General features: G+C 48.2%; 1 protein-coding gene across 1 annotated transcript in view; it reads left to right on the forward strand.

Annotated features, from left to right (window-relative positions):
- DNAH9 (dynein axonemal heavy chain 9) overlaps nucleotides 1-16,899 on the forward strand; it is a 515,733-nt gene that overhangs the window by 84,505 nt on the left and 414,329 nt on the right. The window contains exons 12-15 of the mRNA XM_059732606.1: nucleotides 3,563-3,689; nucleotides 6,243-6,498; nucleotides 8,024-8,265; nucleotides 11,615-11,750. Coding sequence (XP_059588589.1) covers nucleotides 3,563-3,689; nucleotides 6,243-6,498; nucleotides 8,024-8,265; nucleotides 11,615-11,750 — 761 coding nt within the window. The remainder of the gene's footprint in view (nucleotides 1-3,562; nucleotides 3,690-6,242; nucleotides 6,499-8,023; nucleotides 8,266-11,614; nucleotides 11,751-16,899) is intronic.

The following is a 16,899-nucleotide window of genomic DNA, read 5'->3' on the forward strand; positions in this document are numbered from 1 at the left end:
GCCACAGCAGTAGGCCACGGAGTCGGATGGACTGGCGGCTGCTGGCAGGAAGTGGTGGTGGCAGCAAGCAGGCAGGTGGGAGTTCAGGAAGAGCTGGGCGGGAGCATGGGGCCTGCACCAGTACCTCGGGGCCAGAGCCAGTGTGGGTGTAGAGCAGGGCGGCAGGAGTGTGGAACCTGGGCTAGCAGGAGCTGTATGAAGTTGGGTCAGGCTGCACCAGCAGGGAGAGGGGAAGCTGGCCCAGCTCCATGGGGCCCCTGCCATCTTGGGCCCTGTGTTCCTGCTGCCCCACCCTGGATCCCTGCCGGCTTTGGCTTTGGGGCGCTGGCACATGCCCCATGGTCCTGCCCAGCTATTGCTATACTCCTGCCCACCTGCCACTTCTCCCTCCCTGCCTGCTATGACTGCTGCTGCCTCTTCTCCACATACCCCTACACACTCTTGCTGCTCCAGCACTATGCGGTTCCTGGCTTCATGGCTGAGACCACAGAATGCAGCAGGAGCCATCTTGGCTTGGTCCCCGCAATTCCCAGCTGTGTCTATGCAGTGCTGGCTAGGCCGGGCTGGCTCATTTTGTGTTCTTCAGCCTCAGCGGTGGGTGGGAAGGTAGGAAAGCATCAGGAGAAGGGCAGTGGTGGCAGGAGGTGGAAGGGTAGTGGCAGCAAGTGGGTGGGCAGGAGTGTGGGGCCTGTGTCAGTGTCCTGGGGCCGTGGGCAACAGTAGTGTGGAGTCTGGGCTGATAGAGGCTCTGCCTGCTGTGGCCTGTGAGTGCCCCGAGTCCTCACTGCCAGCTGCTGCTGCTCGTGGCAGGGTCTGTGGGTAACGAGGGAGGGGGTATGTGTTTGTAGGGGTGTCTCACATGCACACCCCACCATACACATGTACCCACACTCCCCCTCACACCACCATACACACACACACACACATACACACAGACACACACACCAGCCACCCTCTCCCTCCACACACACAACCCCCCACAAACCCCATACACACATCCACACATATGTACAGCCCCCCACACCCGACATACATACATACCTCTACCCCCACATACATCCACAGCCCCCACAAACCTATACTCACCCTCCCCCACAATATACAAGAGTAAGATTTCATTTTAAGCTAATATACAAATCACTTCTATGTATACTACACAAACATTGAAATCAGGACAAAAATATTTTTTTAAATCAAATTAATGAATATCTCTTCAATATCTTCATCAGTGACTTGGATGAGGGAGCAAAGTGTACTCTGTCCAAGTTTGCAGATGACACAAAACTGTGGGGAGAAGTGGACACGCTGGAGGGCAGGGAACAACTACAAGCAGACCTGGACAGGTTGGACATATGGACAGAAAACAACAGAATGCAAATCAACAAGGAGAAATGCAAAGTGCTGCACCTAGGGAGGAAAAATGTCCAGCACACCTACAGCCTAGGAAATGACCTGCTTGGTGGAACGGAAGTGGAAAGGGATCTTGGAGTCCTAGTGGATTCCAAGATGAACATGAGTTGGCAGTGTGACAAAGCCATCAGAAAAGCTAATGGCACTTTATCGTGCATCAGCAGATGCATGACGAACAGATCCAAAGAGGTGATACTTCCCCTCTATCGGGCGCTGGTCAGACCGCAGTTGGAATACGGCGTGCAGTTTTGGGTGCCACACTTCAAGAGGGATGTGGATAACGTGGAGAGGGTCCAGAGAAGGGCCACTCGTATGGTTAAGGGCTTGCAGGCCAAGCCCTATGAGGAGAGACTGGTTCACCTGGACCTCTTCAGCCTCCGCAAGAGAAGGTTGAGAGGCGACCTTGTGGCTGCCTATAAGTTCATCACGGGGGCACAGAAGGGAATTGGTGAGGTTTTATTCACCAAGGTGCCCCCAGGGGTTACAAGAAATAATGGCCACAAGCTAGCAGAGAGCAGATTTAGACTAGACATCAGGAAGAACTTCTTCACAGTTCGAGTGGCCAAGGTCTGGAACGGGCTCCCAAGGGAGGTGGTGCTCTCCCCTACCCTGGGAGTCTTCAAGAGGAGGTTAGATAAGCATCTAGCTGGGGTCATCTAGACCCAGCACTCTTTCCTGCCTATGCAGGGGGTCAGACTCGATGATCTATTGAGGTCCCTTCCGACCCTAGCATCTATGAATCTATGAATGTTGTAGTAGACGTTTGATTTTTAGAATATAATTTTTTTTTTCTGAGATGGCAAACCCCCTTACTGAAAGGAGTACTTCTGGGGGCAAGGGGTGGGACTTCTGGTGGCAAAGGTCAGGGGTTAAGGGTGGGACTTCCGGTCCCAAGATGGTAGCCAGGGAGTGGGGCACTTTTCTAGCAGCAGGGTTAGCCATGTGGCCCTTGGCAGCTTGCCAAAACTCATTAAGTGACCCTCCAGCCAAAATAATTGCCTGCCCCTGATATAGAGGAGGAGCCATGTCTGTGGCCCAGCAGGCGTCCATGGTGGCATGGTGCTCCCTTCCACGCTGGGTCCTGCCTGCTAGGCTGTTGAGGTGGCTCCTGCCTGGAGCTGTTTCAGCCCAGCTGCAGCCCCATGCCCTGCTGTGGGTGCAGAAATCTGGAGGGTGGGGGGCACATGCCCCTCCTGCACCTCCTGATGCGTCTCCTATACCCACCCCTGCTTCCCCACACAGTCATCCTATTTCCCACACACCCACCCTCTTCCTCACCCACTGGGGGGTAGTAGGTCAGGAAGAAGGGGCACTGGCAGAGTCAGGGGCTGTGGGTAAAGATAAATTTGTGAGAGTGAGGGGCAGGGGCAAGGCATCGGCATATTAGGGCTGCTCAGTGCCACAAAGCAGTGGCAGGGACATCTGTAGTTGAACACGTACCCTAGTGAGCAAAGGGGGCAGGGAGAGCTCTGATTTTCCGTGATAAAAAAAATCAAAATCAAACGCCAAAAGATATACATATTTAGAATTCATTTTATTATTATGATTGAGGCACTAGTAGGTTTCCAGATTGCTTTGACATTGTAAATATATCAAGAAAACTTTGTGTTCAAGCAGTGCCTCTATATATTGGTGTTTCATTTCTGTTGTGTAAATATGCATATTTTAGGGTTCTTAATCAGAGAATTTTGGATATTTATAAAAAAAAAATTGGATTTTTTAAGAGAGACAGCTGTGATCCCTGGTGATGAAATAAGATTTGGATCCAGATTTTCAAAGGTATCAGGCACCTAAAGATGGAGAAAAGCACACAGTGGACTTTTCATAGGAGTTAGGCACCTAGTTAGATTTTAAAAAATGCCTAAGCAGAATAGGTTTTTATCTACAGCTCTAGGTGATCCAATGTCCTAAGTTCCTTTTCATAATGGGCCTTGGCTCCTCAATCACTTTTGAACATCTTACCCATGGTCTTTGTCATTTTGATTTGTATTTTCCTTAGTTATTTGTATTTTTAGGCTTGGTCTGCTTGGAAGTCTTATGATTTAATTTTCTTTAAGTTTCATCTTTAGGAACCATGAATTGATTTTTTTCTTTCATTCAACATGCTTATTTCTTTGTCTTGTAGATATCTGATTAATTTTGTCCCTGGCAGGTATCGGGAAAAGCTCTATAAGGAATGGTCCCAGACAGTATCTGAAAAATCAGAGTACAACCTCACTCAGCCACTTATCAGACAAGATCAAGAGACCAAGTTGATTGCAGTCAATTTTGATCATCAGGTAAAACTTGATCTTGATTAATCCTACTGCAAGTATCTTTCTTTATGTATGCACAATGCTTTATCACTTTATGCCACATTTTATTGGAGCTGTTATTTGATTCAAGGCAGTTCTGTACTGGATCTGTGTTGTTCATGCAGCTTTCTCCATGAGAGACAACTTGGATATACTATCCCCTTTTGGGTCATGCCTCCTGTCATGCATCATCAGGTAGAATGAATCTTTACTGTAAGAATTTCTGTTGCCTAAGAAATCCTAATTAAAACCTGAGACAAAAGCCTTCATTATCACCAAGTTAAGATTGCCTAGTGTTAGTTTGTGTTCTTCCAGAAGGTTTACTTTAGCAAAACTCACATTTCTGAAAAACAAAGTGAAGAGTTAAGGTACTGGCTCATGCGGCCTTAAATCTATCAGCTAGTGCAGGTAGCCACTGGAAATTATCTGAGAGCATTGGTGATCATTGACTGTGTTAAATATAGTTTTACTGAATGACATTTATAGAGTAGTTGAAACAGTTTAGCAGAATCAAGACTGTATGTAATATGAGGTGATCCATGAGGGCAATGACTCTGCTTTGCCCTTCTTTGTTAGGATACTGGTGCACATGTACTTTGAACAATGCAATGTAACTCATGTCACTGTAGTAGGCAGATTGTGTCAGTAGCACTGCACAGGGATCTCCTTGCTGTGGGAACTGTGAGCGGAAAATGGGAAATGAATGTGGCCTGTGAATTTGATCCAGATAAGTGAAAGTACAGTATGAGATGGCATGAGGTGATGGGGTTGTCAAGAAGGGTTGAAGGAGATTTAAAGTGTAGCAGAAGTGAAGAGATGGTTCAGTGTTTGTTCAGTAAGTGTATGCAACTCCTGTTTTCTTACAGTTCAATGTCAGAGTGACTGTATGTGTTTATATCTATATAGGGGCTTTGCTTAAAATGTTACTTATGTCTTCCCTGGTTTTCAGAAGTTTGAATTTTGCTGGACTTAGTGTTCTTGAAGGGCATATGATATCCCCCTGGCAATGTTAATTTTTGGTCAATATAAAGTGCTTTTTTAATTTAATTTCCTGTTTGTGTTCGCTTGCTTGTTTTAATGGAACAGAAACATGGAGAGAAATGACTCCATGTGTATGTCTGCCCATGCTCAAAGGGTATGGATTGCTGTGTCTTGTTTGGGGTAAATATTGAGTGATTGAGGTTACCTTGTACACTGTGTTAGGATTTCCTGACTAGGCACTGAGAGTCAGATTTTCCCCACAATAGCTGCAGGGTGGGGGGGAGGCCCCCATGGAGAAGGTGGCGGTGGCGCGACGGGGGGAACGGGGTCGGGGCCGCTGCAGCAAGGGGGGTGACAGAGGGAGTGCAGGGCTGGACACTGGGTTCTGCCCCACTGGCCCCCTGGGTGGGGGTGGGGGGGAATGGCTCTGGCCCCGAAGCGGTGAGGGTATGGGGCAAGGGTGAGGGTATGGGGAGCAAGCCTGGCCCTGGCCCTCTGTCCCCAACCCCCTCCCCCGGCAGGCCAGTGGTGCTGGCTTCGCCCCCACCTGCAGCAAGGCCAGTGTCGCTGGTCCCAGCCCCCTGACTCTGCAGGCGGCAATAACTGAGTAGATGCGGGGGCAGCAGCGCTGGCCCCATCCCCTGCAGGCCACGAAAATGGAGAGGATGGGGGGGGTAAGGCCAGCACCTCTGGCCACACCCTCCTGGCTCTGCAGGAGGCAGCAATGGAGCAGACGGAGGCAGAGGGGGAGAGGGGTGCAGCTGAAGGTGGGGTGGGGGAGCAAGGCTGGACACAGGCCACTGTCCCTGCCCCCCCCCTCGTCATTTTTGACAGGCAATTAGCTAGTATATATATAAAAGCCTTAGTCAGTCTGTCTGTCTGTCTGTCTGTCTGTCCATTATACTTTATTCGCATTCTGGTTGTCTTGGTAGCCAATCAGAGTGCTCCAAGAGTGTTCCGGACAGGAGGTGGTGGAGGTGGCGTGGCAGAGTGCTACTGTGATGGCAGGAACAGAGGGACAGAGCAAGCTGGGGGAGGGGGCGAGGCCAGTGGTGTCAGCATGGGGTGCTGGCCAAGGGGGATGGAGGAGATGGCTGGGCAAGCTTCCCCCCTACCCCTCTGCTCCTTGGAGGTGGCGGCAGTGACATGGGGGGTAGAAGTGGAGTCGAACCTGCCACAGTGGGGAGGGGACAGTGGGGAATGGGGCTGGACCTGCCGTGCTGGGGGTGTGGAATGGGATTGGGCATGCTGCATGGGGTTGGGGAACGGGGTTGGGCCTGCAGTGGCTGGAGGACATGGGGAGTGGGGCAGGGAACAGGGTCAGGCCCGAAGTGATGGGAGGGGGGGAGGGTTGGGCCCGAAGCTGTGGGGTGGGGGAGGAGAGGCGGATGAAGATGGGGGGGTGGGGGCGCAGGGCCAGAGGCTGGGCTCTGTCCCTGCCCCTGTCATTCTTGATGGGCAATTTGCTAGTTTCTCATATTAGAGATGTCCTGCAAATGAATTGAGAAACAAAAATAAGGAAAAAAAAAAGTCCGTCATCTTGGGTTGTTTTTCTAGCTGGTTTCAGTGCTTAGGGAAGTGAGTTACTTGACAGGAAGCCAGATGGAGAGCATCCCGCAGACAGCAGCAGAATTCTACGCCTCCAAGGAATCATACCGGAAGCTGGTGGCTAACTTGGAACTGATGGTGAACAGGTACAACAAGATCCTAAGGACAGTTCTTGAGGTAGAATACCCTCTAATAGAGAGACAACTTCATGATATTGACTTACACCTGAAAGATGCAAAAGAGACTCTAAACTGGAAAATGGAAGGTGAGGCTCTGCTTTAGTTAACACTCTGTTAAATGTGGAAGGTAATGAGTGGCCAAATGAACTTAAACCAGTTACTGTGTTTCCCCCAACCCCAGATATGGAATATTCTATTGATCACCATCCTAAGGCCTACAAAATGGTTAAATTCCCAGATCCTGGCAAAGTGGCAGAGTTGCCACCCGACCCAGGAATGGGGCATGTGCAGGACAATACCCCCCTCCCCTCTTCCCCCCGCCCCGCAATTTTCCTTTTCTAGGTCCATATCTGCTTCCCTGTGCCCTCTTAGTTTGGGATTGCAGGTTCAGAAGACTGTCTGTCCAAGGACAATGTAAATAATGCAAATATCCAGTGGTGACTATTTATCATGAGTTGATGATTGGCGTTGACTGCTACATTGCAGTCCAGCTTAGTTGTGAGGTCTCTGAAGGAAAGGCACTTACTTGTGCTGGGACAGTTCCTGACTCATCAGTTCTAGGGCAATTGGGTACTGTTTCCAGTGCTGTTATTCTCACAGCAGAATGGACTGTGAACAGGAACCGAGCTCTAAAACCAGTCAGGCTCTATAGGAGGACAGCACATGCATTGATGCCTGATTATGCAGACCCTTAGATTTTTTTTTTCCCAGAAGGATGAAATAAAAGAATGTGATTAATAACTTACAGTCTATTAGAATGCAGCTTTTTTTATATCCAACAAGCATGAGTTGTTTTAGAGCAGTTAGTGCTGACAAATTCCAGGTCTCTTCATACAGAGCATTTTGAAAATAAAAATGCAAGGTCTCCTGCCTCTTATCTTCCAAGTTACCCAGCATTTGCTGATGTCTAGGGTGAAGGAGGACCCCCCATACTGGCTGAGGACCTTGAACTTCCATTCCTGAAACTGAGGGTCAGGCTACTCCAGTCCCACTGCCAGGGCCATGCAGGCTCGCTCCCCCCTATGGTGTAACTGGCTAGGTTCCACTCTGCATGTGTGACGAATGAAGAGCTGTGAAGTGCTGCGGGCTTAGGCATTCTGGGCATTCTGGGCACAGGGGTGTGCAGCATAAGGGAGGCTTGAGAGCCATACAGAAATAATAGTCTGACGGACCCTGTTTCTGCTGTACATCTGACCTCCTTAGCCAACTCCATTCTTTTAGTTGCTTGATTTAATTGATTTGTGACTTCTCCTGACCTTGTTTTTTTTGCAAAAGGACAAATTCTGATCAGAAAGGACACCACAGTAAGTAGGGATGGCAGGCTTGCCAGTGCTGCTGACAAAAAACAGAGAGTGGGCAATGCCTTTATTATGAAGTGCTGGCATAGAAAGGAATTAGAAAAAAGCTAGGACAGAAAATGCCCCTTACACTCTAGACAGTAGATATGGTGGGTCTGTCATATTCACAATGAGTTGGGACCCAGGCAATGGTTGTGGGAACTTCTTGTGAAGGAAAAAGTCACAAACATTCCATAACAGAACTGACTATATGAATAGTGTGAGCCCTACTGAATTGCTATGAATATATTGAATAAAATTTCTTTATTGAAAGGCCTCTGGGATCACATCTCTGAAGTGACTGACAGTGTTCATGACCTTGAGAGAAGGATCCAGAAAGCCAAGGACAATACTGAGGAGATTCAGAATATCATGAGATCCTGGGTGTCACCCATTTTTGAGAGGAAAGATGGGAAAAGAGAATCACTGTTTAGTTTGGATGACCGGCATGAATCATTGGAAAAGCGTTACAAGCTCATCAAAGAATCTGGGTTTAAGATTCATTCTCTGGTGAAGGTGAGCAGTCCTACAGAGCTGTTCGAAAATACCATAATGGAATGTTTTCTTTCCAAAGGGTCTGTTTCTCTTCCCATTCTAATTAAAGTGTCTAGAATTGCTTAACCTTAAGGGCACTGAGGTAACTGCCTTAACACTTTCAAATAACTTAGCCAGAATCAACTGAGTCCCAAATTAAGAACCTTTATGAATATGCAGTGTGATGCCATCAGTTGATTCATTATTACTAGGGTCTGAACCCTGGACCCAAAAAGCATGCACTAGTACTTTTTGAGCTAGAGAAACCAGGTGCTTTAGTGCAAAAGCTATATCAGACTCATGAATCTGTTTATGGTATATATCCACAAGAGGGAGATAGAGACCCACCCTCTTAGCCAGATTACCAAAATGAAATGCTTTCATGAAATATTTTCTTTAGGTTTCATTAAAAACATATAAACAACTGGAGTTTTGGAGTTGCAGTGTTCTGCTACAGAATTGGAAAACCCAGAAATTACTACTGTGTGAGATATAAAATGTAACACTTGCAATCAGAAGGAAAAGTTAAGTGAAATGCTGAAAGCAAATGTAAAAAATAAATGAAATTAAAATTCTTTATTAACAAAGTATGGGAGGATAACTTAGGGTATTATGGAAAGGGTTTTTTTTTTAATCCTAATGCTAATACTATATGATACTGAGATTTGTTTCAAAAAATCAAAAATATAATATTAGTTACCAGATATATCAACTTTGTCCAATACTACTTGGAGCAATAAACCTGAAAATGTTATGTACACAGATGTTTGAAAAAAGGAAGAACATTTTTTTTCCAAATTCAATATTAAAAACTGAGAGCTCTTAAGTCCACCTAAATAAGTGAGCTGATTTTCAAAACTAGTAGGCATTTAGGAGTTACTGGGCATGTTTACATATGCCTCTCCCATGGCACAGTTGTAACTGCGCCATTGTTTAGTACTTGCTTTAGGAGTGCTGTCATGGTGGCGCATGGTTATTTTTAACAACTACATTGCCATAGCGATGCACTATAGCTAGGTAGCTCGTCACTATGGTGGCGTGGTGTTGACCTCACAGTTTGTACCCACGGACGCTACAGCGCCATAGCAACTAGCTATGTCGACATACCATCACGTGTAAATATGCCCACTAGCTACTAAGCACGAGTGAATATCTGGCTGATTATTTAAGTGCCTAAACATTCATTTAATTGTCTCATACTGGGGTAACATTGTTGAACATCTAGACTCCAGTCTCTGTAAAAGATACTAGGCATTTATTTTTTTTACATTTACCAAATACATACTCTGCCAAGTGACAATGATAGAAGATCCTGGACTTTATCAGAATAACTAAACAGTTTATGAAAGAGGAGACCTTCTTTAATTTACTTCCTCTCTCTTTCTCTTTAAATTCTTTTAAATTCTTTCATTTTCTTTTATTCTTCATTGGCTGACTTCCTTCATTTCACCACCCTCCCCCAGTTTCCTTTCCACCTCGCACTTCATTATCTATTGGCATCCCATTGACTCTCTGTCTCCCAGCTCAAATTCTCCCCCCGCCCCCCTCCGCCCTCCTAGAGCATGGATAGAAGCCTGTCCTTGCTCAGGAAGGAGGCCTGTAATGGTAGCTCCTAACTCAAACTCAAGCTAGCACTACCACAGATCAATATTTGAACAGCTCAAAGTCCACTACTTCCCTAGGCAGTCTATTTCATTGCCTCCCTCTTCTAACTAAAGACGTTTCCTCCGGATATACAATCTAAACTTACCTTGCTGAAATTTGAAGAAAATCCTCCACACTGCAGCGAGAGAAAAGGTGCTTTCCCTCTTCTATATGGCAGCCCTTCAAGTATTTGAAGACTGCTGTCATTCCCCCTTTTAAGCACCTTTTCTGCAAGATGAACATGTCTAGTTCCTCCAGCCTCTTCTCATATGGCTTACCTTCCAAGCCCTTGATCATCTTTTTTGCCTTGCTTTGAACCCTCTCTAACTTCTCTACATCCTTTTTAAAATGCAGTGTAACAAACCCCTGCAGTGTCAGGCACAATCACTACAGCCAGTGAGGGATTTACTTTATATCAAGTGTCTTAGGGGTTAGGGTCACAGGCCAACAGATCAATGGGAAGGGGCAAACAAGTACATAAGCATCCAAAGCATAACAACATACACTTACAGGGCAAGAAAACAGGTAGTGGTCAGTACCACTTGGGTACATACATTCAGCACGTAGAGTCCCATGCCCACCTCTGAAGATGTTCCCAAGAACCAGTCTTTAGTCCAGAGTTTCTCTGAGAAGGTTTGTTGGTTGGGGATCATGTGCAGTTGGTCTGTGGCTCATCTGTGCTGCACAGAGGCTTCCCTCTACTTGGGTCCATCTCCAGTAGGCACCATAGTCAGCAGCTTTTCTGGCAGTAGCCTGCCAAGGCTCAGAGGTCACCACCTCTTCCTCCAGCCCCCAAAGTTTTCTGGGATTTGCAGTCCAGCAGCAGGGCTCTACAGGGTTTCTCACCACTTCCCCTTCCTGCTTCCAAGTGCCTCTGGGATTTGTAGTCCATGGTCAGTCAGCATGCCTCCACAAGGTTGCTCCCCTTTTGTCACACACTCATATCACATTTCCTGCCATTCTGACATGGACCTTTTAATAATTATCTTTTGCTTGTGGCTGTTGAGCCAGTTATCTATCTTGTAGTTTTTTCAGTTTGTTTATGAGAAAGTTATGTGGGACCTTGTCAAAAGCATTGCTGAAGTTCAGATACACTGTGTACACAGCATTCATGTCCCAAAGTAGTTACTATGCCAAAGAAGGAGAAAAAATTGGCTCAGGGCCATCCTAGGGGAGCGAATCAGGGAGACCGCCCTGGGCCCCGTGCTTTGGGGGGCCCTGCAGTCAGTGCCCTGTAAGCCCCGCCGTGGCTGGCACATGCTAGCGTTGCCGGGAGCTGCCGACTCTGCCACTGCTGAGCGCTGCTGGCTCTGGCTGTTTGCCACCCCCTTCCCCCCCAGCTCTGGCCGCTCGCCACCTCCCCCCACCTCTGGGCCCAGGGAATATCAGCACTAACTTTATAGCTGGTTGGCTCTTTTTATAGCTGGGCTGTCATTTTAATCGTGTGATAATTACTTTCCGCATGTGGCCGGTCTAAATTTATTGCACAATTAACGAGTCAATTGTGTAATATATGTTACATGTAGCAGGGGTCTAACTCTCCCTGTGAATTTTAGAGGGAACCTGGGTATACTATCTTTTCAGACTTCTGCAAGCTTCTTCAATTTGAACAGTGCTCCTTCAGGCCCCTATAACATGACTGAAATTCAGTCAAGCTATATTTGATGATCATATCCTTTCTTTTCAGGAAAACCTGAGCCTATTCATTGCAGACCCCACTTCTGACACCTGGAAAGCATACATTGATTATGTGGATGAAATGGTCCTGGATGGATTCTTTAGTGCTATTGAGTGTTCACTGAAGTATCTTCTGGAAAACACAGGTAATTGAGATTTCATTTTCTTTGGCAAGAATGCATTCTTTTTCTCCTTTCAGTGGGTTTGAAAAATGTGTGTGCAATCAGAATGATACAACCTGCTGTCTAGGGGTCAGTGGTGTTTATATCTAGGATGAAGTGAGGTGATTTGTTACTGTCTGCAGTGTGCAATTTTAGCATCCCTTGTGTAAAATGAGAGAAGGATGCCTTGCATGCTGGTTAAATATGTGTACAGTGCCTGGCCATGGTTCCTGTCTACATTAAGAATCTCACTACGTGAGCCCACAGACATGAGGGGTCAAGGAATGACCAGTTAGAGGAATAATGTGGGAAGCAAGGGTAGTAGTATTTATCTGTCTGATTTATCTGTGTGATCTGTCTGATTTTGTTTCATTCTGTACCTTGAGGCTAGCACACTGTAGTTACCTGGATCCAAGATAACTTTGAATTTAAGATGACCTCCCAATATTTAGATTCTATACACAGAAAATTATTGTATGTATAGAATCTAATTATTGGAGGATTATCTTAAATTCATCCCCTGCACCACTGTAGTAGGGAAGGCCATGGCAGGGGGGAGGTGGTAACAGGGCACACAGTGGGGGCGGCAATGGGTGGACAAGTGGGGAGACAGGCAGTGGGGGAGTCAAGCAGCCTGACCTCTTTCCTTTGCCTCCCCATATTGTATCCCCTGCTGTCTGTCCCCTCCAGCATTTATCCCCCTGCTGCCTGCCTGCCCCCCTTCTCCCTCCCTGCCAGTGCCTGTGTACCCCAGCACCTGCCCCCACTTCCACCCTGCTACTTGCTTGCCTGAAATCTCTGGCCCCTCCCCCTCCCCCCAGTGCCTGGCCCCTTGCTTGGGCCCCCTGCTTGGGCCCCCTGCAACCTCTGTATCCTCACTTCCTGACCCCCAGCCTTCGCTTACTTGCTGCTGCTCTTTGGCTTTAGCAGGGCTTCAGAACTGCTTCAGCCTGGGGCATGGAGCATGTGATTGCTCTAGCCCCAGCCTAGCCACACAGCAGCTGTTGCAGTGGTGGTACCTCTGACTGAGTCCTGGAGCCAGAGCCTGGGTTGGAGCTACTGCCACTGCTACCAGGCCAGGCTGGGACTGGAGCAACCACTAGACCCCTGCCAGAGCTGAAGTGTGGGTAGCAGTGGAGGAGCCAGCAGAGTTGAGGTAAATGATCATTGTCTCAATGTTCAACATGTTTTCTTGTGAGAGGATGCTAATGTTGGTGTGTTGGTGTTCCCGCTGGATTTGAAGTATCTTCTGAAGGCAGCATTGATGGTACTTGTTCAGCAACTTGAGGTGTCTCCTTGTAGCAAGTGCCCATCTCATGATGCCTCCTGATTGGTGCTCAGCCCTTGCCCATCTGGTTCCCTTTGGGGCCCTCTACCCTTTACTCACCCACCACACTTTGATGTTAAAAGGGAGACTGCCCCTGGGTTTCCTAAGCCTGGTCTTACTCAAAGGACCACAGGTGCTCATTGGTCACTGCCTCAAGGGCTAGTTTTGTGGGCTTCATACTCCCTCATACCCACTCCATTTTCTTGTATGCCTTGATAAAGATCAATGATTGCCTGGAGGTCCATTAAAGTGGTCACCGTGTGCTTGTGTAAAGATTCAAGGAGATGCATATTAACTTCTGAAGAGCCACATGTGGCTCTGGAGCCACAGGGTGGCCACCCCTATACTAGAGCATCAGCAGCATACTGCAGCTCAGTGACTGAGGTTGAGATAGTCTTGGTTTTGGCTCAGAGTTGGCTAAGGTTAAATGGCTTTTCATCCATTTGGTAGTTTAGCTCCACTCCAACTGGAAGCTTATTGGTGGTAAGTAGTACTGAAAAAAGTATTGGAGCTATGACACAGCCTTGCTTAATTCCCAACTTAACTTTAGTGGGATCTGTGATAGATCAGTCAGTGAGAACCAACACTCACATACCATCATGGAGCAGGTGAAGAATAGTGATGAATTTCAATGGGCATCCATACCTCATAAGATGCTCCCAGCGCTTCTCAGGTGACAGAGTCAAAGAATTTCATGAGGTCAGATAAGGCCATGTAGAGGGGTTTAAGTTGTTCTGACCATTTTCCTGCAGCTGGTGAGAAGTGAAGATCATGTTGGTTGTGCTTCTTGAAGCGCTACCAACACTGAGATTCTGGGAGGAGGTCTTCAGCAAGTAGAAGAAGATAGTTCAGGATTTTGCATTTTTTTTCTGTGGTGGACAACAAGGTAATTCCTCGTAATTTCCACAGTCAGACTTATCTCCTATTTTGAAGATTGTCAAGAGCATGGCATCCCTGAGGTCATCGGGTTTCCTCATCGTTCCAGATCCTTAAGATGAAGGCATGGAGCTGTAATGTAAGCTCTTCTCCCCCTTTCTTGAAGATTTTGGCAGGGATTCCATCTGCTCCAGATGCCTTGTCATTCTTCATTTGCTTGATGGTTTTCCTGCTGCTGCTGAAGTCTGCTGCTTCCCGGGGGCCTGCATCCAGGACATTGCGGAGAGGATCCCAGAGCTCCTCAAACCCACAGACCACTATCCCATGCTCCTAATTCATGTGGGCACCAATGAGATGGCTCGGAGCGCTCCCAGCCAGGTCATGAGGCGCCACAGGGATTTGGAAGCTGGGCTAAAGGGTCTGGGGGCACAGGTGGTGTTCTCATCAATCCTCCCAGTCTCAGGCTATGGGCCGAGGGGGGAGAGGAGGATCCACGTGGTCAACCAAAGACTGCGGCGCTGGTGTCGTCGGGAAGGCTTTGGCTTTCATGACCACAGCCTGCTGTTTGGTGAGAGAGGCAACGAGCTGCTGGGAAGAGATGGCCTCCATCTCTCTCCCCTAGGGAGGAGGCTCTTCTCAGCCAGACTGGCTGACCTGCTCCAGCGGGCTTTAAACTAAGCCCGCTGGGGGACGGGGAGACTACCGCCACTGCTGGCCCGCTGAGCAATCCTTGCAAAGCCAGCAGTTCAAGGCACTTAAGGGAGCCCACCCCTACCTCAGCCCTGGTAAAATCTGTGGGCAAGGAAGGAGCCCCCCAGGGGGCACTTGCTTGCCTGTATACAAATGCCAGGAGCTTGGGGAATAAGCAGGAGGAACTCATCCTCCTGCTCAATGCAAATAATTATGATGTCATAGGGATAACGGAGACCTGGTGGGACTCCATCCATGACTGGGCCACGGGTATAGATGGCTATACCCTGTACAGGAGGGATCATGTAGAGAAAAAGGGCGGGGATGTAGCTCTCTATGTTAAGGAAAGCTACACATCTCTGCAAGCTGATATTGGCGACCAGGGTGGACGGCTGGAGACCCTCTGGGTTAAAATCCGTGGGGAACATGGCACAGGGGACACAATGGTGGGAGTCCACTACAGACCACCCACCCAAAGTCTTGAGCTTGACCAAGAGTTTGCCCGGGAACTGGCCAAGGCCGCATGCTCCAGGAACATGTTTGTCATGGGTGACTTCAATTACCCGGACATCTCGTGGGAGGATCGCTCAGCAAAATCTGAGCGGTCGCAAAGCTTCCTCTCGTGTGTGGATGATCTCTACCTGACTCAAGAAGTCTATGGGCCAACGAGAGGCAGAGCGCTGCTTGACCTGGTACTGGCTACTGGGGATGACCTAGTCAGCGACCTAGTGATCGATGGGAAGCTGGGTGACAGCGACCATGAGCTGATCACTTTCACAATCCGCCGAAAAGCTGGCAAGTCAGTCAGCAACACAGAAGTCCTTGACTTCAGGAAAGCCGACTTTGACAAGCTCAGGAGGCATGTCACTGAGGCCTTAAGGGACCATGACAACAGGGAGAGGGGAGTTCAAGAAGAGTGGTTGCTCCTCCAGGGAGCGATCCTCAATGCACAAACTAAGTCTATTCCATCTCGGAGGAAAGGCAGCAAGAGGGCACAGCAGCCCCCCTGGCTCTCCAGGGACCTAGCAGACCTCCTGAGGCTAAAAAGAAAGGCCTACAAAGGATGGAGGATGGGAGTCACCTCCAAGGAGGATTATTCTGCACTGGTCCGGTCCTGTAGGGAGCATACCAGGAAAGCCAAGGCTGCAACTGATCTCCAACTAGCTTTGAGCATCAAGGACAATAAAAAGTCCTTTTTCAGATATGTGGGGAGCCAGAGGAAAAGCAGGGGCAACATTGGAGCCCTGCTGAACCAGATGGGGCAACTGACAACTGACGCCCAGGAAAAATCCAACCTATTAAATAGGTACTTTGCGTCGGTCTTTCATCAGTCCCATGGGACACCCATGCCCGCTACGGGACAGGGAAGTCCGGATGAGGGTGATCCCCCGCCCTCCATTAATGCTGACTTCGTGAAGGAACATCTTGAGAAGCTGGATACCTTCAAGTCAGCCGGCCCTGACAATTTTCCCCCCAGGGTACTCAAGGAGCTGGCGAGCATCATAGCCCAGCCTCTAGCATGGATCTTTGAAAACTCTTGGTGCTCTGGTGTAGTGCCCAAAGACTGGAAGAAGGCCAATGTGGTGCCTATCTTCAAGAAAGGGAGGAAAGAGGATCCGGCTAACTATAGGCTCATTAGCCTGACTTCTATCCCGGGGAAGATCTTAGAAAAGTTTATTAAAGAGGCCATCCTTAATGGACTGGCCGACGCCAACATCTTAAGGGATAGCCAGCACGGGTTTGTTGCAGGTAGGTCTTGCTTGACCAATCTCATTTCCTTCTACAACCAGGTGACCTATCACCTGGACAAGGGAGAAGAGATTGATGTCATATATCTTGACTTCAAAAAAGCCTTCAATCTGGTTTCCCATGATCACCTCTTGGAGAAACTGGCCAATTGTCGCCTTGGGTCCTCCACGATCCACTGGCTGGAAAATTGGCTCCGTGGTCGGACCCAGAGGGTAGTAATTGATGGAAGTCACTCATCATGGTGTCCTGTGACCAGTGGGGTCCCCCAAGGCTCTGTCCTTGGACCCATACTGTTCAACATCTTCATTAATGACGTGGACACTGGAGTCAGAAGCGGACTGGCCAAGTTCGCCGATGACACCAAACTTTGGGGCAAAGCATCCACACCAGAAGACAGGCGGGTGATCCAGGCTGACCTGGACAGGCTCAGCAAGCGGATGGACAAGAATCTGATGGTGTTCAACGCCGATAAATGCAAGTTTCTCCACCTTG

This window comes from Alligator mississippiensis, chromosome 8, assembly GCF_030867095.1.
Source record: "Alligator mississippiensis isolate rAllMis1 chromosome 8, rAllMis1, whole genome shotgun sequence".
Classification (NCBI taxonomy): Eukaryota; Metazoa; Chordata; order Crocodylia; family Alligatoridae; genus Alligator; species Alligator mississippiensis.